The 24,395-nt window shown below is 36.8% G+C and overlaps 1 protein-coding gene across 5 annotated transcripts in view; it reads right to left on the bottom strand.

Moving 5' to 3' along the window:
* Positions 1 to 17,182, bottom strand: part of Epha7 (EPH receptor A7) — a 151,085-nt gene extending 133,903 nt beyond the window's left edge. For 2 of the 5 annotated variants that reach the window (XM_028779750.1, XM_028779752.1), the window contains exons 1-3: positions 16,823 to 17,182; positions 12,831 to 12,895; positions 8,725 to 9,394 (exon numbers count right to left, since the gene is read on the bottom strand). In XM_028779750.1, coding sequence (XP_028635583.1) covers positions 8,725 to 9,394; positions 12,831 to 12,895; positions 16,823 to 16,919 — 832 coding nt within the window. In that variant the 5' untranslated portion in view covers positions 16,920 to 17,182. The remainder of the gene's footprint in view (positions 1 to 8,724; positions 9,395 to 12,830; positions 12,896 to 16,822) is intronic. The other 3 variants (XM_028779764.1, XM_028779756.1, XM_028779742.1) reach the window with 3 other exon arrangements.
* Positions 17,183 to 24,395: the final 7,213 nt, after the last annotated feature.

Genomic DNA, 24,395 nt, shown 5'->3' with positions numbered 1-24,395 from the left:
AATAAGTTCTAATTAGATGATACATTAAGTAGAGTACAGCAGACTCTGGGTCCTTTCATAGCTACTATAAATTTTATGATATCACCACTGATACATAATATCCTTATCAACAGGAAATCATTTAAATGCACAAACAAAATTTTGGTTCCTAGAAAATGACATTTTAGATTAAGTCTGTAACATATCTATGCACAATTAATAAATTTTAATAGTTTGTATTATAGATAAAACATAAAATGTCTATAGATCATTAATTTGAACTAAACTCAAGGTCAAATTATTTTATTACTAGATAAAAAAAATTTTATGCATGGGATTGAAGAAACATCTCAGAAGTTAAGAGCTCCGACTGTTCTTCCAGAAGACCCAAGATCAGTTCCCAACAAGAGAGACAGAGACAGAGACAAAGAGACAGAGACACAGACACATACACAGAGACACAGACACACAGAGAGAGACACAGAGACACAGACACACACACACACACACATACACACACGCACAGAGAGAGAGAGAGAGAGAGAGAGAGAGAGAGAGAGAGAGAGAGATAAAGAGGCAGAAACACAGACACATACACAGAGACACAAACACACAGAGAGAGACACAGAGACACAGAGACACACACACACAGAGAGAAAGAGAGAGAGAGAGAGAGAGAGAGAGAGAGAGAGAATGAAAATAAGTCTTATATTTTAAATCCTGTATGTGTAAACACATCTCCCTTTACTGTATTAACTTACAGGAATTCCCTAGTACACATGTCCAACCGTTAATGTGTAAGATATCATGCAATTGATGTGCTATTTTAAATATATTTTTTCTGAAAGTTTCCTGTCTCATTCATGAATTATTACCAGAAGGAACACTATATATTATATAGCTGTGTGAAATTTCTCATAAAGTATTGTTGTCATAGAATAGTTGTCACACAGAAATCATTAGCAAGAAATTATTTTGTAGGTTATAATTATCTTAGAGAAAATGGCTAGGAGTTGTAAGGGGAAGCCATCCTAAACAGAACACTGATTTATATCAGGGCTGTATGCCAGAAATGCAAGCCAATTTCAACTTCTAATAGACATATAAAAAGGCACCACAAATTTACTAAAACTAGGTTAATCAAAAATGTTTGAAAATTATATGCTAAATGCACAAATCATCAAAACTCGAAGCAGAGGTATCAAACTTATATTCCTGTCTTTCTTTCATTACTTCCCCTTTCGCTTGCTATTATATCTATTGAAAAATTAAATCACTTCAACGCACAATGCATACATATAGACATAGTCAAAGATAATAAAAAAAACCTGTGTAATCTTAAATAACACCTACAGGTGTTCTAATTTTAAGTTGTAACGTGAGTCAAATTTTAAATATTATAATATTTATCCGCACATCATAAAGCCTGATCAAGTATCTCTGGAAAGCAGATAACAACTGAATTTTACAAAAAGTAGCTAAAGAGCTTGTAGATACTTATCCCATATCTATGTATTGTTTATTTTAAAATGTATTAAATAAGTAAATGTTTCTTAATGTTAAGAATTTGAAAATGTAAAAAGTATGAGGTAATGGAGGTATAAAGTCCAAAATGAGAACTGTTTTGACATAGTATGGATTAGAGCTATCTTTCCATTTACAGCTGTCAGAAAATTCACTATAGATTTTTAAATTTCATTTGTTTGCTTTCTATTAAAACAAATATTTTAAAGATATAAATTGCAAGCAAAGCGATGTACCTCTAGTACCTTTCTCAGTGCACAGTAACTATAAACACAGTTCAGAACTTAGTTTAGAAAATGTCCTTCAGGCTCTTAGAGACCTTCCTTCTCAAGATGTTGACAAAAGAGAAGAAGAGGCCAGGCCTCTATTTCATCAGAAGAAAGAACTGAGAAAGCTGAAAGGAAAGACACAAAAAGACTGACAGGGAATGTGAAAGTGGAAACGAATAAATAAACAGCTGTTCTCTGAGAAGAATGTCCTTTGGTACAGAGCAGATTCTCTCTGTTTTCTAAGTGTGTCCCCGCCAGGAGAAAAGGAGCAACCCATGGTACAATCAGGGTACTATAATTAGTGGGGTATAAACTCCTGTCTAAAGTCATAAAGGAGGGCACAGAAGGAGCCCAAAATGCTTTTTGTCAGGGAGGAGCAGAACTTCAGAAGCTAACAGTAAGATCACAAAGGTAGTGATGAGAACTAGGTTTGTTTTAAGGTCAAATATTAAGTCATGGGACATAGGGAAAATAATGAACCAGTTTTTAAGGCTATGAGAGACCAGTATCAGGAAAAGGACAGTAATACTTCAAAACAGTGATAAATATGCACTGAAATTACAAACAAACAAACAAAAATGGTCCATGGTGAAGAGGAAAGAATTTAAATGCCAGCTTTAAAAATAGGGAATTTCTGTAGGCAATGAGGAGCTTGTGGCTTCTAAATAATAAAGGAGTACTGTATATCAGTGAGTCCCACACCACACCACACCCTGGCTGCTCCTTGAAGAACTGGGAGCAAAGGGGGATGCAAAGGAATCGGAATGTATAGTGTGCTTAGTAAATCAGAAACAAATACTTTGAAATAGTGATAATAGGAGAAAATGTTGAGGTTTATATCACCTTTCCAGATATTCTGAAATTCAATTAACATGGTTTTGCAACTGATAGAACTGATGTGGTCCTCCATAATTACTCAGGTACTCTGGGGATCCTGAAGACAGAGCAACCTGATTAAAGAGCAGCCTTTCACTCGCTGTGATGGTGGGTACTTATCCCAGCCTCATCATGATCCTGTTTCTTTACATTTAAAAAAATGTGCATGAGCTGCCATGACTGGTTATCAGGTAAGGATACTTGCTACTGAGTATGATGCCTTAAGTTCAATTCCCTAATGCATAGTAGAAACAGAGATCTGAGCCCTGTAATTTGTCCTCTGATATCACATATACAGACATCCACAGACAGGAACATACACACAGAGGTGCACTAAATAAATAAATAAATAAATAAACAAATAAATAAATAAATAAATAATAAAATTTACATGCACATGATGCACATGCATGAGATAAAACATTGTTATTGAAGCCAATTGTTATTACTTCAATATAATGGTTTTGTTCTTCACATTAAGTAAAAGTGTCTATTGTGTTGAATGATTCAGTGGTATCTCTAATTATTAAAATAGTACCTGTGAATTGCTGGCTATCTATTAGTAACTGAAACTTAAGCAAATAATATCTATGAGCTGTCTAACCAAAAAACCTCAGATCACATGCCTTTTTAATATTGTATTGTTTATGCAGAAGCTGATGCCATTTTAGGACTATATATTCTGAAGACACACTTCTACTTAATCTTGTGTGAATTATATGATTACCTATAATTAATAATCATGATTAATTATAGTATAATTAATTATACTAATTATAATAAAGTTAATAGTCTAGATATTTTTAATGTAGAGAGAACAAAATATCACCTCAAATCACTATACTATATTATAAGCATAGTTATAATTCTAGCTATTTCTCCCTAAATATGTTACATACATTTTTACTTGAGTTTTCATTCAGAAGTCTTAAAAAGACAATTCAAAATTTTTATATAAAAACATTGATATTTTAATAACTAAGTTCAGTTGAGGCATTAAGCCTTAACTGTGGACATTTAAGTTATTTCTAATATTTCAGATACATAAATTGTTTAAATGAAAATGGATGGGTAAATGATATTCTATTTTATTTAAATGCCCTTTGGTGTGCTATCGGAGTTATAATCCTAGGTTAAAAGATAAGACGCTTGCTGCAGCCTGAACAATATATGTTCACTCATGTATTGGGTTAATATTTCTTTACTTAGGATATATAATACTATATTATTAATAATGATAAGACTTCACCTTCATTGATTATTTTTTATGTCCCAGATACTATTTCTAGGGTTTAACATTTATTATTCCATTCAATTCCTACAAGACCCCTATGAGGGTAGTACTATTTTTATTAGCCCCAATTTAAACTTAAAAAAATTAAAGTTTAGAATGTCCTACTTTAAGCACCTGGTAAGGTGTAGAACCAGAAAATGAGGATTCTATAATTTCTGCATCACAGCAATTGAACGTGTAATACCGATTACATTTCTTTTAATATTCATTTAGCAATATAGTATATTTCAAAGACTTGTTGGTTATCATGGAAATTGATGGTACAATTTATGTCTGTGAAATTAAAGCATGGTCATGGTTTTCAGAAGTGTAAACAACAAGTAATTTTAAATACTGTTAATATTTTTAATTCAAATGAATGTTTTAAACTCTACAATAGTGTATGTTTACAAGTTTATAATTCATATAAATCACTAAAGTGACAATTCTATTAACTTATCAAATAAAAATAATAAGACACAACTGAAGAGAACCCTTATAATAAAAACTACATCTATATTTTGGAATTTATTTTTCAAATAATCACAAAGAAATTCCTAAATTTTTCTTTTCAAAAAATGTAATTTAGCAATATAAACATACACAAAATCAAGTCTCTATGATATTATCATTTTTTAATAATTTTTATGATATAAATTCTATGTTTAAGCCAGAAAGAATATTTTGAAAGCAAAGAAGACAGGACATCTGAGCCAGAGAATTATTTAGACATTCTCCATAAACTAAAACATGATTATTTCTGCAGTAACTAAAACCTACACACGGAAGTTCAGAACATATTTCTTGGAAGCATGTGGCATAGTTGAGTAAAATAAAGTTCCAATATTCTCATCTAACTGCACCAGCTTAATAGTATCTCTGAGATTCAGCTTCTTAGTGAAGATTCAGTGATTAAATGAGAAATTAAAGGAGCAGTATTGTTAACATCTACTGTAAATTACCTACAGCAATCTAAGAGAAATCTCCGCTACAGATGTGCATAGTGAAAATCATGCAAAAAACTTTAAAATGTAAATACACTTCACAATTTTACTAACCTCATACCCTAAAATATAATCTGTAGTTTTTAAAATTGCTATCCTCCATACTTAGAAAAATATATTAGCAAGTTTTCATTCAAGTTTCAGTTTCAAGAGAAATTTTCAAAAAGAAAATTTGATGAGAAAAATCTTACAAATTAGAATTATGTATTTTTAAAATAACTGTGACTGCTTTTAAAAACCCATAATATTTAATTATTAAATAGAAATTCTTCGTGTATTCAGAGATTTACGAAACATGTGGCTTTTGGAACAGACTTACTTTTTCAAGCTCACAAAATAAACTGATACCAAGTAATAAAAAACTGTGATGTTTTCACAGTTATTGACCTTTCACATTATCCTGTAATCAACATCAGAATGACCTGCTAGACAGCCCCCAGATAAACTAGGCTTTAAGTGGCTAATCAGTCACATTTGGCTAGGGACAGACCAGCATCCTCTCTCAAGACATCAGTGTTCCTCAATAAGGGACTGGATTTGTTTTCCAACTCTTAACAGGATCATTGAGAGGGAACAGGAGGAATATTATAAAGGCAGGCCTGGATCAAATCCAGAGGCAAGCACCCGCACAGCCATGCACTGGAACCTTGCCAAGGAGCAGAGTGTTTCCACAAATGAGCATAGTTCTTCCTTGTGTATCACCAATGCATATAACCCAAGAACATTTTTGTCACAGTTAATGTCACTGATTTATAATAAGACAAAACATAAGGGCATATAGAGGTATTTTATTTCTTTATGCTTGTAAAAGCTGAATGCCTACTATCAATACCTAATTCCATCTACTAAATGACAAAGTTTCATGTAGATCAATGTGAAGAATTATTACTTTAGTTTTAGGCACCAAAATGTAGTTCACAGGTGATAGTAATTTTGGTCATCAAATGTAGTACTAGCTCCTTAAAACCAAAATAATTATTTGTAATTGTACCATGTTTAGCAAAATGGTTTTGCTCAATTGGAACAAATTGGGGACTTTTCTTAATGGCAAATATATCTTTAAACTATGGTTCAAGATATTTGTATTAAATTTTCTATTAATATGTATACAACTCAAACATTTCCTATTAAATTAAAAATAAAACATAACATAATTGTAATTTTCATTAAAAAAATAAATCCTCAAAAATAGAAACTTTAATATTATTTCCAAGTCTTTTACCAGATAAATTTAATTGTGAAGTTTTACATATGTATTTCTGATTTGTTTCTTTTTCTGCATTTATAATTGAGCAAAATCTAGTTTTTTCTTTCATATTAATTAAAATATTAGCATTAGCTTGTGCTTTAAAGGGAAAAATGGATTGTTGCTGTCAAAATCTTTAAATAATTGTTACAACTGGACTCAACATTATTTTCTCAGTAACTGGTGTTAACGTACGAGATAAAAACTACATCTTTCATCTGGTTAGTTCATTACAGAAATGATTGGTGGTAAATCTTTGTGTCGCTGTTTTGGTCCGCACCTGTGGAAATCTTAAGACTTTCTAATGAAGTACTCTCATGAGAAATGAAAGAGGGGTCTGGATTGTGGAGACATACGAGAATGCTGTGTTTGCTAATAGACCTGAGCCCTCAGAAGCTCCACTTGTTTGTTCCCAGCTCACTTTCCAGTGTTATCTACCCCGCAGATAATAACTGAGTGTCGGAGAGGAAGTACTTATATCTGTCCTCCTAATCCACTGCAGGTATTCAGCTCTTCAAACGAGGGTGAAAACCGTAAGAGCTTTTATGTCTATGTCAAAGGAGAGATATTAAATAAATATGTAAAGGGTTTTTAAAAAACTAAAACAACCAAACAAACAAAACAACAAGCCTTGTACAGCCTGGTGTGCTGATGTACCCCAAGGCAGCCTCAGGTTTGTCCCAAGGTGCTTGGATACACAGTGCTTAAAATCTGTATAGTTTAGATGCAATATTAAATTTAGCTCAACACAACTAAATTATTATTTCAGGTTATATTGAATACTGATAATTTTAATTGTATATGTTTTCTTTATATCTTAGAAATTCAGTATGTAATTTCTTATTATAGCAGGTCTCCATTTAGAATGGCCATTTTTTAAAAAAAAAGCCAAAAAATCGTATGTACTTAAACGAATATTCAGAATCATAAAGTTTGTTTTGTTTCTTCTGTCTGTTTGTTTTGAGACAGGTTTCACCATGTAGCTTTGACTGGCCTGGAACTCACTATGTAGACCAAGCTGTCCTTGAATTTGAGAACACACCTGCCTCTGCCTGCAGAGCCCTGGGATTAAAGGTGTGCACCACAACTCTTGGTTTCTGAAATCTAAATATTTTTAAATTATTATTTATATTATTAATTCTTTAAAAAGTCTTATAAGTTTGGGGGGGAAGAATAAATGTCCTTGACATACACCAGTGGGCAGCATGCAATTATGTGGGAAACATTTAAGTTCAACAATGAAAAATAATTTTGTTAGGATTGTCCTTCCTTTGTGATGGAAAAGTACAACAATAATTTTGCTAAAAAATGTAGGCTCAAGAGTTAGGAAATGTCAAGTCTGAGTATTACACTAACACGGTATTATTAACATAACAGCAAGTCATCTATTTGCTTTTCATAGGTTCCCCCTTCCATTGTACAAACCAGATAGGACAAGGTCACCTACGTTATCAAGCAAGCTAATATAGAGAAGACACAAGGATGAGTACCCAGAGTAGCTAATGGAAAAGGTATTTAGTTATAACAATTATTAGCTAGAGTCATCTTAAACTAACCACTCATTTCAAATAGTTAAATGATGTTACCACCCTAGTATTACAAGGAATACACAAAAGTCATTTTGCAGAGTATATTATGTTTTGTAAATTAATAGTAACATAAGTCATGTAACTGTAGCTATAACTATAACTATGTATATGTATGTATGTATATATATTACGACCTAGATTGGAAATGATGGTACACATGATTTTATTTAAATAAAAAATACTGGCCTATAGTTAATCACAAAATGCTAATACAACATTGTTTTAAAATAAAAGAAAAAGCTTAACGAAAATACATACTATCATTGTTCAAAAATAAATATGAACAACTCAATTGCTGTATTGTGATAGTTTAGCCTTTACTTCAGGCGTCTTCTACAACAATATGATCCACTCTAACATGACATATTAGAAGAGCACCCATTTTTATTCTTCACTCCAGAAAAGAATGACATCATTGGCAAAAGTAAGTTATTACAGAGATGAAATGGTGCTGTCACATTAAAATCCCCTTATTTATGAGTGACAATTCTAAATATATGTGCTATACTTGCTAATACTTTGAGAATGGAGCTCATCATTTTAAGCTTTTGCTCCTTCTATTTTTGTGCTAATCAAAGGCTCAGAGGATCAGGGTTAAGAACCAGGAGGAACCATATCTCACAGAATCCCTACTGACTTTCCCTCAGTCTTTCCTGTCGAAAGCCCACTTCGCTTATTTCCTCTTGTAAACCTTACAGTCTGCTCTGAAACTGTTTCCATCCACGTTAGCAAATGTGTTAAATGGGACAAATAAAATTTTACTAGCAATGGTTACTATCACCAATATCTATGGCATACCATCAGTGAAGATACGACTATAGGTAGTCATTGTGTTTCATAGTGACTTTCAGATAAAATGAACTGGGTGGGTGGCATAACAGATGAGTTTCTTTGGATAGTCATTATTATGTGAAATAACTAATAACTAAAAATTCAAAGAATTTTAATAGCAAATATTACTTACGTTCACAAGTGTCCCCTTTTTGTTGATAGCCTGCTTTGCAGATACATTTTCCAATGGGTACTAACCACTCTCCTTCTGCACTGCAATGCATCCTGGGTGAATTTTCTGCCTCTTCCTCGGCACTGCTGACACATGTCCCACGAACCTCAACTAAGGAGGAAAATTCTGAACCAGTCACTGTATCTGGAAAGACAGCTAAGTTCTCAATAATGGACCAGCACTTCTTGTAGTATACTTTGACAGAAACCAATGCTATGCAAGCCCCTACATCCTGAAAGGCAAGATAGAATCCCTTTTTGGACAAAGGTCCAATCTCTCTCACCTCAGTGTTCAGCTTCATCTTTCTTTCACCAAGGTCACCTTGTGTAAAACTTTCATCTGCAGCAATGGTGTCTATTTTAACATAAAGGTTTTCTCTTATATTCCTGCCGGTGTCGTAGTCTGTTTCATAATAGTACAAATTAAAGGTTTCCTTGCAAGTTCCCAGTACTCCGGGAAGACTATTACAATCCCTCAAGGTGAACTTCAATTCTACAAAAATCCTTTGTGCGTTGCCTTTAGAAATCCAGTTAGTCCGCAGCCAGTTGTTCTGGTTGGGCTCCATGACCTGACACACCTGGTACGTTCTGATCGGAGTGTAGTTCTCATCCAAACCACTAATTTCTTCCCACTGTAAAATTTTTGAAAAAGAGGGGAAGAAGGTTCATCAGTCTTTCAGCAAAAAAAAAAAAAATTACATTGTATTTTCCAAATAAGATGAGTAATCACTGAGCCACAAGTATGGATCCCTGGAAGTCAGAGATGGTACAGTTGCTACTCTGCAGTATCTTAGTGAGTATCACTGGTGTTGATTGTTTCAAAATACAAAGATCACTTCATTCTGTTTCATATCTGCTAGGCGAGCACTAATATCTCTTTTCATGTTTTGAAGTCTGTAGTCTCAGGTGAGACTACAACAGGCCAAGGCTAATGATTTTTAAAATTACCCCCCAAAGCACACAGATGCAGAGCAGAACTTCTGATAACTCAATTGGCATTTTCAGTGTCTATAGGATCCTTAAATTCTAAGATGCCTGCAAACATTTAGAACAAGATTTCAAAAAGTACTGGAATGTAAAAAAACGTTGAACAATGTGTCACAATTTATAGTGTGGAATATTTAGCAATTTTTTTGAACACGGGATGTAAGAAGCATTTAAATCTTTTACAGAGGTACTAATTTTTTCCAGCACCGTTTTAAAATTGTACATACTACCATATATAATTATCAAGTAATCCTGAAAGTAAAACCACTCTTATAAGCAAATTGTTTTCAGTGGACAGCCAAAGATGCATGGCAAATTAGCAAGCTATGCATGAATGGTTTTAAAATGTCCATTTATCTGGTGATGCATTATATTCCACAAGTGAACTGATTTATACTCATTCACAAAACCGGGGAGACAGATAGTTCAGCAACAAATTCAAAGATGACCGAATCATGTATATTACTGTTATAGCAAACAAGGTCCGTATGTCTAAGCGATTTAAAGGCTTCAGTAATAGCTGTTCACATCAATAGCTATTCACACTCTCTCTTACTATTCGTGCAAATTTTCCCAACTCACAGTATGGTATCTTAACAATGAAACTGTTATATGTCTATACTCCTTTCCCCAATTAGAAATACTAGATACAAAATATTGTGTATTTTAACTCTGAAGTTTCCTGGCATCTGACATCTAATCTATTAACTCAAAAAAATGTAGATGAAGAAGATATAACATACACATTCGGTAATAATTTTCACTTGTAAAACCTGATCAAAGTATCAATTTTATTTAAATCTCCTTCACCAACTTACTGTGTATTTCTGAAATCATTTTTATAAAATTAACAAAAATGATGAACTGAAGAGTACTGCAATTCAGAAATGTCTCAAGGAAGAGATGATTATGTAGTATTTACTACATTTTTATTTTAACAGCTTAATATTGCCAAAGGTCCTCAAACAGCAAAGAATTGATTTTCATGCTATGCTTCTTGGCACACATTTTCACTGCATAACACTGCATATTTTCCCTTTATTTCCTGAGTTATCTGCTTATAGTCTGTTTGTATATAACTAAGAAAAACATCTCAAATTCCTCCTTTAGTAGATAAATTTTTGTCTCCTAAGCTGATTGAAGTTATTCTAAGAGGGGAAAAAACAGTTATGATGTCTACCAAAAAAGCAAAGCACCAAAGTTATATGTGCTCTTCTGACCATGTTTCAGCTTAGAGAAATCAAGGCTGATTATTCAAAGGACTAATCTCAAGTATTCACTAATTTAATTTAAAACTATATCAGTACAAATATTAGAAATCAATGTTGTTGCACATAAAATACTGTATTTTCAAGAAAGCCAGGAAAGCAAAGTCCCACTATTTGATATTTATGTCAGTGTTTCATTACATAGTTTTTGAGAGTGAAAGTATTCCATAAATGACACACTATTGGAATAGGTATCTCAATTCAGTGAATTTTATAAATATTATACAAGATTTTTTTATAAAATGCTAAAAATATTTTCTCATTTCTCGGCAACAATATTACTTTATGTAAGAACATGTGAACAAATCTGTCAAAAAATGCTTGGGATCATATTTTCTTACACATATTATTGATTCTTACACAGACACACACACACACACACACACACACAGTTAAAGTTTAACTCAAGATTCTCTGGACTGATAAACTGTTCATTTGAGTCCAAGATAACACTGACAGTCATAATTTATCATGTTGTGGATTACATGGATGAAGTACTGCTATCATTCATCAGTTTACTTCTCAGAGATAAAGCCATCTTCTGTATCTATCTACTTTAATTGATGGATTGTAGAAAATGGGCTGCATCTGTCATTGGCAAGAAAGGTATTTACTTATTTTTAACCATGAATGTCTTTCTACAGTGTATATTTTCTAGTGGAACAATTGCACAACCAAGGAAGTACCACAAGTTCATTAGACTTTTAGAATATATTGGTAAATTATCTGTCACTTTACAATAATTTCCTATGACCAATACAGATAATTATTATATGATCCTAGAGAAAATTTCTCAGACTTCAATGTAACGGAAACTGAATATTTTAAGCATGCTTAATATTTCTCATTCTATTAAATGAGAAGTTTTCTCAGTGACTTTTCAGCTAATGCTATACTGATTCTATCATTTTGTTCTTGTACTTTCATTTTTTATTGTAAAGTCAGTTGAAAGTGTTACTCCTTCATTAATACTTTGTGCCCCTTTAGCCCCAGATTTCCTCAGCCATTAAAGATAAACCAAGTAACAAGGGAGGTTCGTTCTCATAGTCCACTGGATTTATCAGAATTGAAGAAATTGTTCTCCTTCACCATCAGAAGTAACTCATAAACATGATGTTGAACTAAATTTAAGAAACATAACTATCTGAATATATTAAAATTGTTTAAAAATTAAGGTTCTTCTTAGATTTAGAAAGACTTATTTAATGTTGTCTCATTCACTCCAGCTGAATTTTGCTGTAATATGGATATATTTCTGCCATCAGTTTTGATTAACAACAGCAGATAGTACAACACAAATGTTAAGAAGCTAACATTTTATGGCAAATCTTATGTCTCAATATTCTCTTACAATTTTGTTACCCTCTGGAGTCTACTTTGGACAATGTTAAAACTATTTTTAGAAGATGAAAACAGGTTACATACTGTTTTAAAGAATTACACAGATTCTATCTGGTGATTATTATATAGAAGCACAAGGCAATTGCAGAGGCTTAAGTGAGTTCATGAAAAGAATGTTCCCTGTAATTAGTAAGCATTTATAACCTGAACACACAGCCATGGTTGATACGACTCACAAAAAGAACTCTAAGTCTCTGGGCTTGATTTATTTTATTTTCTCTTTTCTCAAAGTTCAAAGTATACTTTCTGTACTTTGAGAATCCAGGATCTCATGAGAAAATAAAACATTAAACAATAATATTATTACCTTTTAAGCATTTTAAATGTATGGATGTGAATTGTTCCCCTAGGGGGAAGTTTTTTTGTCTTACTCGGAACAGATATGATCATATTGTATGAGGTCTGTACATACCCCACTGGGTGGAGAGGAAATCCATTCCAATTCTGTTTGTTGTGCTTTCGAATCCAGTAACAGTACTGAAAAAGAAAAGGTTTTATTTCTAATGTTACAAAAAAGTAAACACATCTCTAAACACTTTAAGATAAATCTATTTTTTAATAAAATTACTATTTGATGACTTAAGACATTTATATAAATGAATTGAGCAGTGAAGAGCCACAAAATATAAGCACACTAAACTTTCTGGAGTGGGGAACATATTAAAATATACATGCTCTTGGTACCCTGTAATTAAAATACAAAAATAAATTTTCAGTGAAACACTAACATGAAAATGAATGTAGAAAGCTAAAATCTGGAACAGTGGTTGTACAGTGGGGACATACAAGAGCTTTGGAAGTCAGTGAGTTCTATACATTTCAAGACAGGAACCTACTAAGACATCACCCCCACACTACTATTCAGTCAGGCTCTACTTTTCAATATTCTACCAGCAATATTTCCTATGATCTCTTGACAATTGGAGTTTAATGTTTAAAGGGGAAATCCTCATAGTACTTTGTCTTCTATCAATATGAATATAGAAATGTTAAATCCATGTTAAAAAATGTTGCCATGAGAAACAAGTCTCTGTTATCTACAAGTTATGCTTTTGAACAGGTCAAGAATCAGCTTTCATATATATATATATATATATATATATATATATATATATATATATATAAAATTGGATATATTTCAACATTCTCTTAATGGTTTAAGCTCCAAGCTGACTTTTACAAGCAATTGTATGCCATCTTTAGACTACAAAAACATGATTAATATTTATGAAAATTGTGATTAAAGTATTATTTGTATTAATGGAATAATTCATTAGAATGTTATCTGTTATAACACATTATGCTTTCAGTTGGCTATGATGTTGCTCTAAGATAATTATTCTTATAGAATACGTCCTGACCGAATTGATTTTAGAACTACAATAGCTTTGGCGTGTTAAAACAATATACCTAACTCTCAGCATTTTCACAAATGATCTACTGGTCCAGAAATCATCGTGAATATTCTTTACATATGCTTAATATCACCTCCAGGGAATTGCTTAAATTTTGACTTGAAGATATGTACTCAGATAAACTTAATATTGAAACATTTTCAGACTCGAATTTTAAAAGGTGTATGCTTCAGGAGGTAAAGAAAACGACAGTGTTAAGAGACCAGAGAAGAGTAGACTGTAAGCTTAGTTTCTCCACCAGGAGTCAAAGTTATCCCCAGTAAATGGAAACAGATAGGTACAAAGACATGAGGTTGGTTTCAGTGTAGTACATTTAAGATTGTCAGGAAGGGGGATCGAGTTCCTTTCAATTAAAAATACAAATCACTTACAAAATTTCAATTTGTGCTCTAACTTGGAACACCGGTAAATCGTTGGATTAGTGCATTTACAAGAAGAGTAATCGTGAAAGGATTGTTTTACTTTCAGAAGGGATGAAGCCTAAGGAAACAAATTCAAGTCACAGAACTCTCGTTTGGAATTTATTGTGGGGGATGGGACGCTTTTATATTGACAACACCCAGTGGATTTTAAACCTATGTGACCTTTTGGGGTTAGCTTTAAGAATGAAATAAACCCTGAGATTATCCTTTCCTACTATGCCTTTACCCCTCAGCTACCTGCTGGCTGGCAAGTTAGCAGAGAAACCGGCAAATCAAGAGGAAGTTGAAGGTGGCCACCGAGCTGGTGATGCTTTCGGAGGCTCTGGAGTGCTGAACGCAATCGCCCCGTGAGCGTCTTCCTTCTGGACTCCAACACCGCGTCTGCCTCACCTCGCGCCCGGGAGAAGGCGCAGGGCAGCTGGTCGCAATCAGGGGTCCAGAGCCTTAGCTCTGCGGCGAGCCGGGCGGCTCCAGTGCTGCCCGAGCATCGGGGCGGGGCGGGGCGGGGCGGGGCGGCCAGACGGCTGTGCCCGCCAACCTAGCGTCCATTACACTTCCAGACCTGAGACTCCAGGGAGCGGGTGGCGCCCAGCCTGGGCTGGAGTCGCGAGGAACAGACGGGCTTTCGGGAAGCGCCTCCTCTGAGGGCGCGGCGGCGGTTGTACTGTCAGGATGGAAAGCAGCAGCCGCAATTAGCCTCTGCGCTCCCAGGCTACTCCTGCAGAGCTAGGGAACCGGGAAAGGGGACCTGGGAGGTCGGTCGCCACCCCAGCTGCCCTAGAGGCCGCGCACCTGCTCGCGGTGCCACTGGCCAAGCTCCTTGGGTGTCGTGACGCCGCGGGCCACCTCCCGGTAGCAGCGCTCAGGGAACGCCACCGCCTGATTGCGCGCCCGACCGCCCCGAGCGTCGCCACAGAGAAGTCGGGCGCGTTCCCCACCACCTGCCTCTTAAACATCTCGTCTGCATCTAAAGAACTCGGGCTCCGAGAATCAGAACCCTCTCCACGTAGCACCGGAGGAGGAGAGCAAGAGAGGCCTGCTGGCTGCAGGCACCTCTCCCCCTAGTGATGCAGTTATTTATAGCTCAAACTCCTGCTGGAGTCTGCCAGAGCTCGCGCGCGCCGCTTCCCCATGCGGGGCAAACTTTTCCTCAGATCCCGCTATTCCGGAGGAATCGGGCCAAGGTGGCAGGGAGTCTGTTTCTGGTCGACAAAGTCAAGAGGCTTGAAATGTGTGTTTGGGATGTGTGTGTGTGTGTGTGTGTGTGTGTGTGTGTGTGTGTAGCAGACGCTGGTCCACCTGCAGACATAACCATCAGCTCAGAGGCACGTTTTTCTCTGAATGGATTCAGCGTCAACACAGACTGCAGATGTGCAAAGTGGGGTCAGAAGGTCAGGCTGTACCAAAGTAGCATACTGCACCGGGCTGGGGATGCTGAGTGAACGAAGAAGGGTGGACGAAGAGAATAAAGAAAAGCCGCGTGAAATGTTAAGTTTTAGGAATAAAAGAATCGAGGACCAATATGCCCCCCTCCCTTTAGTATTGCCATGACCTAAATCTAACAAATCTCTCTTCCTCCACACCCCCGAACAGGCTTCTAAACTATCCAAGAAATCAACCTTAGAAACGCAAGCTTGTCAGATGAGGTACCAGTATTGTGACAATGCTTAGCAGCAAGATACTTCCTTTGACAGGATTTATTTTTCCCCAGCTCCAACTACAGGCACCGAAAGGTATTTTACCTTTTGCCAATGGTTCAAAGGAGACGCAGGGAAAAAATACCCACGTACAGGCGTCTCCTGTGGTCAAAAGAAGCCTTCCCTCGCGTACCAGAACTCGTCCCCAGTGGCCAGGACTGGCTGGCTATTCGGACTCCTCGAGTACCAGACCTGGGTTAAGTGAGTGGAGACTTCGCACTCGGTGGCCTCTCAGTGCAGACTGCCGGCTGCGGCCAGCCCTCCTGACGGCGGGTCGAGCCTGGCCCCGCGCGCGCTGCCTCCCCTCGCGGCCGCATTGTTTCGAGCGGCAGCCGAGCGCCCACCGCAGGCCCGCGCCGCTGCCGTCGCCGCCGCCGCCGCCGCCGCCGCCGCAGTGAGCCAGTCGGCAGGAGCCCGAGCGCTCGCAGCCACGGAAATCTCGTCCCCTCCGGGGAGGCTGGGGGCGACGCAGAGCTCCACTCCTCAGGTTTCGAACCAACTCTCACTGTGGCATCCACGGCAGGCCGACCGCAAGAGAAGGACCAGACGCGGCGGTTGGAGCCGAAGACCCGAGACGCCGAATGCAAAGGAGCTCGCTCGCCCATCAGCCTCGCCACCACAGCCCCCCGGGCTGCCCCGGTTGCAGAGCGCGCACCAGTCCCCGGCCACCCCTTTGAAGCTCCGGGCCCCGACTAGTCCGGGCCGGTCGCCGCTGGTCGCTCGGAACTGAGGGCGGGGAGGGGGCGGGGGGTCGAGGGAGGGTCGCCCGGCGCCAAAGGCGCGGCGGCTAGCGCCGCGGACCCGTCGGCTCGTGCAGGTAGACAGCGAAATAAATAAGTCAGAACAAACTTTGGTTTCCTCTGGCCTTACCTTCCTTCGCAGCCTGCGCCTCCCCCGTGTGTGCAAAGCCAAGCAGCCAGATGTAACACAAAATAATCCACGAAGGGTACCGAGTTTGAACAACCATGGTGCATGAGCAGGTTTGATTTTTTTTTTTTTTTAGGCTGCAGTTGGGTCGCAGCTCTTTAGATGCTGTTTGCTCCGAAGTGGGTTATTATTGTTGTTATTGCTGCGCTCCTCGCATCGATCCCCTTCTGGGTCCCAGGCCGGCTGCTCCACGCTTAGCTGTTTGATTTCTCTCTCTCCCCCCTCCGGTTCGTTCGCACCGTGTTTGCTGCCTGCAAGTCTCCGACTGCAGACCGGCCGCTTGCTCCACACTCCAATAATATCAATTAGGGGGGAGGGGGCGGGGTTCCGAACCCAGAGCCTCCGCCACTCTAACTGAGTGGCAGACGCAGCCCGCCTGCCAGGCGCCGATTCCCAGGGCCGGGGGGGCGGGTCCCTACGAAGTGGCCGCCTCTACCTTGGAGGCGGGGTCCTGAGCAGGAGCCAATCAGCGCCAAGCGGAGTCAGGTTGCGAGTCCAGGATTCCCTCCCAGATCCGTTGCGGGGAAAGCGGGGACGAACGGCTTTAGGCCAGCGGCGTGCAGTCGGGAGCACTTGGCTTTTAGCTACTGCAGCTTCACTGAGCTGGATAAACCCGGGAATAACTCTCCGACTTACACTCCTGTATATAGCAGTGCTGCTTCAACGTCTTCTAGAAGGCAGAAGCGAAGCAAGCTTTCACTCCACTACCAATCACCGACCCCAACCCGAATTGTGAAACTGAGCTAAGCTTTTAGAAAGCCTTTTACTTTTTTGTTAGCCACCTCTGCGGGTTGGATAACTGGTTTTCTGCCCCCTTCCCTCCTTTTTTTTTTTTTGGAAAAGTTTTAACTTCTGTAACTCGAGACACGTTTTTAGCTACTATTCCTCTCAATCTCTGGAAGAATAAAATTAATCAAAAGTATTTTCTCCCCAATGTTTGCCAGAAACTTCAACAACCTATGACAAAAGAAACAGGGCAAGTTGGGCTGGAGAAAGGAAGTCTTTTGTTTTATGCTCACCTCACCTCTTGCTCTATCTTCAGTTTCTTCTCAGGCAAAATAGGACCTTAGAAAATGTTTTCTGTCATATATACATACATATATATATGCTTCTCATTTTCTGGAGTCTTTCATAGATTGCCGTACTTGAATTGTTTCCCATTTCGCTGTGTAAATAGCATTTAGTTCTAAAGAAAGCCGCCAGGTACTAAATTCACATAGTCATTCCCTCTACTTGGGCAAACATTTACTATTTTCTGTAGTTAGTCCATAGTTATTCTGTAATTATCTTTCTAAAAAAGAAAAAAAAAAGCTAAGACTAAAAATGTAACCAACATTTCCACTTGAATTCATCCAGCCGGAGCTGCGAGGAAAAGTGTGTGGAGAAACCTGTTTTCCATTAGGCAGTTTTGCACACTTTGCAACCAAGAGGTGGGTGACATTGTAAAATGAAAACCTTAAAATTGTAATGGCCAAATCATCTATGTACTGAGTAGATAAGTATGTCATATTTCAAGATGAATTTTTCACTTTATTGTTCTATCTTTCTGAAGAAAAGAAAAAAAGTCATTAATGATCAGCCTTTATTTCTGATGGACAAAAAGTTCTACCTTGGACTTGCTGGTTGACCTCTGGAAATGTGTGCTGGGTTCTTTCTGACATGTACAGTAGGGATAGATAATAAGAGATAACAACTTTTCTTTCCTTTTTATGGTTTTCTTCTGTTGTTTAACTTGCCTAATATAATTATACCAAAAAAAGAACTTTTCTTTCTTTTCCAATCACGTTGCTTCTGTAGTTTATATATTAAATTTTATGTATTGCTAGCCATTAGGTCTATTGAATATTTTAGAAATTATGCTTAAAAGCATCTTAAGTGCCCTTTAAAGATGCATAGAAAATGGAAAAGGCTTAATAGATTAATCTTGGAAGGAGACAAAACAACGTAGGCAAAGCACACTGGTTACAGAGAAGAAGAAGTCCTATTGACCCAAACAGATGCAATCAGGGTAAAAGTTGGAAGCTCAAAGTCGGAATTAAAAATTAAATCTCTACACTTTAAGCTTTAAAAACTCACAAAATCACAAGATCACACGTGTGTTAAACAATTTCTGATAGTCAAAATACGTTTTCTAAGATTTCAACATTTTCTCTGAGGTCTCATCGTACTAGATTGCCACCAAGATAGCTTCTATGATTTAAAATACCCCTTTCATCTACTGAAAGACTCCTACTCGGTGATAGGAATACAAATACTTCCCCATTAAACCAGGAAGCTGCAGAAGGAATGTATTGTTTCCCCTGAGGAGTATGATTGTGGAGACTCCTGATAGTGCGCTAGTCTTTCCTTCAGACACAGGCACAATTAGGGACACACCCTTATTTTTAAAGATGAAAGTTCCAGATTAACTGCTCCTCTGCTGGGCTGCTGACATTCTCCCTGTGGAGCAATACAAAGATGTTCATTTCTAGGATCAACAGCCTTCTCTCTTTCATGGTATTTAGATACATTGATAAGGAAGACAGGATACTGAAACGAAAATGCATGACAATCAACAAGAGAATATTCAATGTACAATGTTTTATAGCATGTCTTAATACTTAAATTTATATTAAAGTATATTTTATAAATAGTAGAACATATGTAACTCCATTTTTATGTAAAGCTACTGAAGTTAAACAGTAACAAAAGATTCCATGTTTTAAAAATAACAGACTAAATTTCCTTACATCTTTTAAAAATGCTTAAGTTTAATTGGATACCTATATTTGATGCATACCATTAAATTTTTGGAATTAATATTGTGCATATATAAAGTGAATTTAAAAACAAATTCATTTCAATGAGCAACACCAAATGATACATAAAACTAACATGTTTGACAAAAAAATCCCAGAAAGTTTGAAAAGTGTTGTTTTTTATACTCATTGTCTTTATTTACTCATTCTGACTTGTTGTTGTTAAAATAGTCTGTCTCAAGTTCTAAATTTTACATGCATAGGAGTGAATACTAAAATCTTGTTTTTGAATATCATCTTTTTGAACCATTTACCATAAAAGGCAGAGTAGAAAGATTTTTTAAAAAAAATACTTGTCTTCAAATACAAAGACACTATGAAAGTGTATTCAGTTTGCATCACTTCTCTAACAATTTACTGGTAATCACAGATAGTTATACACACATAAAAATTAATGACAATTTAAGTCATGTATTCTAGGTGAGAGAGACAACTGTTGTTTTCTTTTAACTCTCTACAATACTGATATTTGCCTTAGTATTTATGCCTCTAAAATAGCTTAGGGTTTTAAGAAGAGAAATACTTAGTATTTCTTTTCTTAAATACTATAATGTATGATAGTACTTTCCAGGTTTGTAAGTTTAATGCATTTTCTCGTTGCAAAAGTGGTTCAGTGGCTTCATCTGTGCATGTTGAGTAACTGCATCTGTAGAAGTGCAGGAACACATGGACCTCTGGATGTTACCATGCCAAAGCTGACAAGCTAAATACTGACCACCAGCAATGAATCACTGATCTGCCTCTGGAAACATCTCTTTTGCACTTACTGTCCAAATGCAAGTTCATCACAGAAGAGAGACTACTTAAAGGAATGGCAAAGGCTACCTTGTAGAAGAAAGCCATTAAAAAAAAAAAAAAAAACATTGTATCTGGGTTAATAGATACTGAAAACTACATTTTCAATTTCAATCAAAATGCAAACATTTTCCACTGCATAAGAAAATCATTTATATATTTACATTACAATGATTTATGTACTTTATACAAAACATTTATATGCAGCCTAATGAAAATATAAAACACACACACACACAAATAATTTCACTTTCTCTCAGCACCAGACTTAGCTAGCAAAAAAGTCCAAGAGTAAACTTTTCATCTTTATGAACCTGTATGCACTTGAGTGGGCATAAGATAAGTGGCAAAACTCAAAATATTACAATCCTGATTTTCAACTGCAATTATTGAATCATTTAATATAGATTAACTAGGAAGAGTTTACTGGACTATTGCTAACGTGTCACTGTAGTGCTCAGATCATATAAAGAATTCAAAAGTGTTTAAATACACCATTATTTGAGTATTATTAAGAGATCTGTCATATGTTACTCAAAATCATTTTGTACATGGTAAATATTTCTAAGAATAAGGTATTTTCAAAAGTATTTATGTGTGCAGAGACTCTTTCTATCCAGTATTCCCTCCTTTTTTTCCATAAATCACTAGTGTGGACATGAAAACATAATTTAAATTATGTCAAATGCTTCTTCACATTTTCATGGTTTACCATTTTAAAATTTATCATCTCTTTATCCAGATATTTAGCTGACAAGGAAAGCAGTAATAATTCAGTGACCACCAGGGGGCATTAGGTCCTCTGAGTGTCCTGGCCAATCAAGTTCACCCTAAATATATATATATATAGAAAAACCCTATTAATAATTTTAGGTTTCTTCTTTATATTGTATCCACCTACCAAAACCCTTCATAAAAATATTGTGATGTAACCAACTTCATTTTACAGAGGCCAAGTTAACAGAACAGGCTCAAGGAAGCTTTGAAAAATAAAATATGTTTCACAGAAATATCGCAATGATTTTTAAAGGTAAGCATCTGAGCACTTGTAGCCTCAGTTTGAAGGCATGGGTAGCATTTCTTTTCCTTACTCCCCACCTAGTTCTCTACAAACTTTTAGCCTAGAGATAGAGTCCACTTTCCTCCCTGGAAAGAGTGTTCTGGGTCTGGACTTCTCAATAGAGCACAACTTTTAAGAAACTTGTAACTCTCTAACTTGAAGAATGTATCAGAAACTCCTTCTCAGATTATGGATATGCCACATTTAATGCTACAGTTGGAGTTGTAAAGAATGTCTGGCTAATATTAAGGGCCCTGTAAAGAGATCTAAATAATAAGGGACTTCAATATCTCATTTTAGTTCAGAAAAGTTTCTGTTATGAAGAACGAAATGCATGCATGGTGCCCCCTAGTTGCAAAATTGAAAATCTATTGGCTTGATCTTCTCTGTGCTGAAGGCTGTGCCTCATAGTATATATGCATTGATCTGATGGGTGTTTGCCCTTTGAGAAGAAACAGTCATATTTGTACAAGACAAAAGTACTCCTGCAAGGAGAGGACTCTCACAAAAATTCATCTGACTATCAACAATGTTGGAAGTGCCAGCAGATCAGAATGGTCTAGCTGAGAATAAAATGATCCAAAATGTCTGAGAAATACGTTCATTGCAGAAAAAATCCAGGACTGGGCTTGAAATTTGGATTCAAAGCCTCAAAACTTAGCAACTTGTTTCTTTCCCCTTTCCACATACAGAGATGTTCTTTGTTGCCAGAAATTAGAAGCCAGAGAAATGTTATACATCATATTTAGTTACTACATTCTGTAGTTACCATAATAAAACAAAAAGGTCTGTTCTTGGAGTTTCTAATCCATTATCTACTTCTTTTTTTCTTCTTTTCAAACTTTTCATTTTTTTAGTCTGCCCTTTTAAATTTATTTGGCAAACAAAACATAACAAAACACTTCAGAAGTCTTTATATAATAAAACAGATAATAGTAACATAAATTTTTAAGGCATGAGTACTCAAAAATATTAACAGCAAACCCCTGAATATAACAATGATAACCTTATAAACTGTTTGTACAGAAACAAGTCAAAGAGGAAAAATTGTCAATGCATTGCTGTAAAAGAATCTTTTATTAATGTGATTTAGTTGTTCTGAGGCTTACTGCCTCTATTAACCTAGGCCTTGTCCTGGAAGCATCTAGCCTCTGTACAATCAAGCCCTAAAGTGTTTTTAGCCTCTGAAACTTACAGATGAATAGGCTCACCCTTTCTAGCTCTTTCTGAATTCAGGCTGGTTGGACAACTCATTTGTTCTGGCCCCAAACTCCTCTCCACATTAGCTGATTCAAACTGGCTTCTTTTAGCTTCTGCCTGAGTTGCCACTTGGCCACATCTAACTGTGACAATATGTTCTAATAAGTCTTCTCATTTTCTGGCTCATTCTCTCTTCACCTGTTATTCTCTCTTGATCTTGTCTCCGTAAAATTCTCTAGATAAAACTGCCTTCTATTCTCTCCCTCTGTTCTTTCCCCTCTTACATCGCTTTTCTTTCCTCACTGAGAGTTGGACATATCCTATCTTGTCCAATGTTTCTCTTATTCATCACTTTGTCTGCCTCTCAATTAGACATTACTTTCAAACATGAGTGCTTCCTTCTACCTTCACTGTTTGGGATTAAAGGTGTGTACTAAGGAAGGGTCTCATTGCAGCCAGATCACACAGACCTAAAAGGTCTTAGGATGTGATCAGAGAAATCATGCTGGATTAAGACTCCTCTACACATTTCAGGTTATTAACTGTATTCATCAACTGAATAACAACTATAGGCTTCAGAAGTACTGTATGAGACATCCCAAGCCTTTTGAACAAATCCACCAAGAAAAATAGCATTTGATCACTACCTCACTCATAGATGCCTAAGGAACAGAGCTATTGAGAGTGAAAACGTACAACCAAAACATATTCTTTACTGAAGAAATTTCAACATTTTCATCTAAAGTCACAATTTTTACACACCAAGTAAATATTATATGCTGCAAGACAATGCATAAGATGAATTAAACCATCTAAGTCTTCAGTTCATTCTGCCATTATTTAAAAAGGTGTAATAGATCAGTTCTTCTCATTTAAGTTTGAGGCGAAACCTTGAAAGAAAATTCAACTCACAATATTATTATAATGAAACACCAGAGGGACAGATGCGTTTGAAGAGATGTCCCTCTCCATGACAGCTAAACTTTGAAGTCTTGTGCTATGGTAAATAAATGCTTCTCTTTCTCTCTCTCCCACTTCCTCTACCCTTCTCCCTCCCTGTTCCCCTCCCCCTCCCCTCTCTCCCCTCCCCTCTCTCCCCTCCCCTCTCTTTGCTCCCCTCTCTCCCCTCCCTTCTCTCTCTCTCCCACTCACTCTTACTCTCCCTCCATTCCCTCCCTATCTATCTATCTATCTATCTATCTATCTATCTATCTATCTATCTATCATCTATCTATCATCTCAGATATGGCTTACCTCAAATTGTATGTTCACATTCTTGTTCTATCCAATAGATCTTCTCCACCTAGTTTATTCTTATATACTGAATCTCTTCTGAAAACACACACACACATGCACACATGTGTGTGTGCAAGGGCATCACTGGCACCACCAAAAAACCAATACTTTACCAGTTTCTTAGGATTCATCATTCTGCTTAGCATGATGCAACCACGGTGCCCACAACTAAAAATGCATTAATTGCTCCTGGAGATTCCTTCTAAGCCTCTTCTAGAGCCTTTTGTTGGTTTCTTCCAGCAGGAATTACAGTTTGTAAAATTTCAGCTTTCAGGGTTTCAGCATTTGAGGTGTTAATCATTCAGGATTGTAATGTTGGGTAGGCCTTGGAGGATTTGAATGTAAGACATTTTGATCTTTCAGGATT

This window comes from Grammomys surdaster, unplaced genomic scaffold (assembly GCF_004785775.1).
Source record: "Grammomys surdaster isolate TR1022 unplaced genomic scaffold, NIH_TR_1.0 97, whole genome shotgun sequence".
NCBI lineage: Eukaryota > Metazoa > Chordata > Mammalia > Rodentia > Muridae > Grammomys > Grammomys surdaster.
This window is presented reverse-complemented; position numbering and strand designations above follow the sequence as displayed.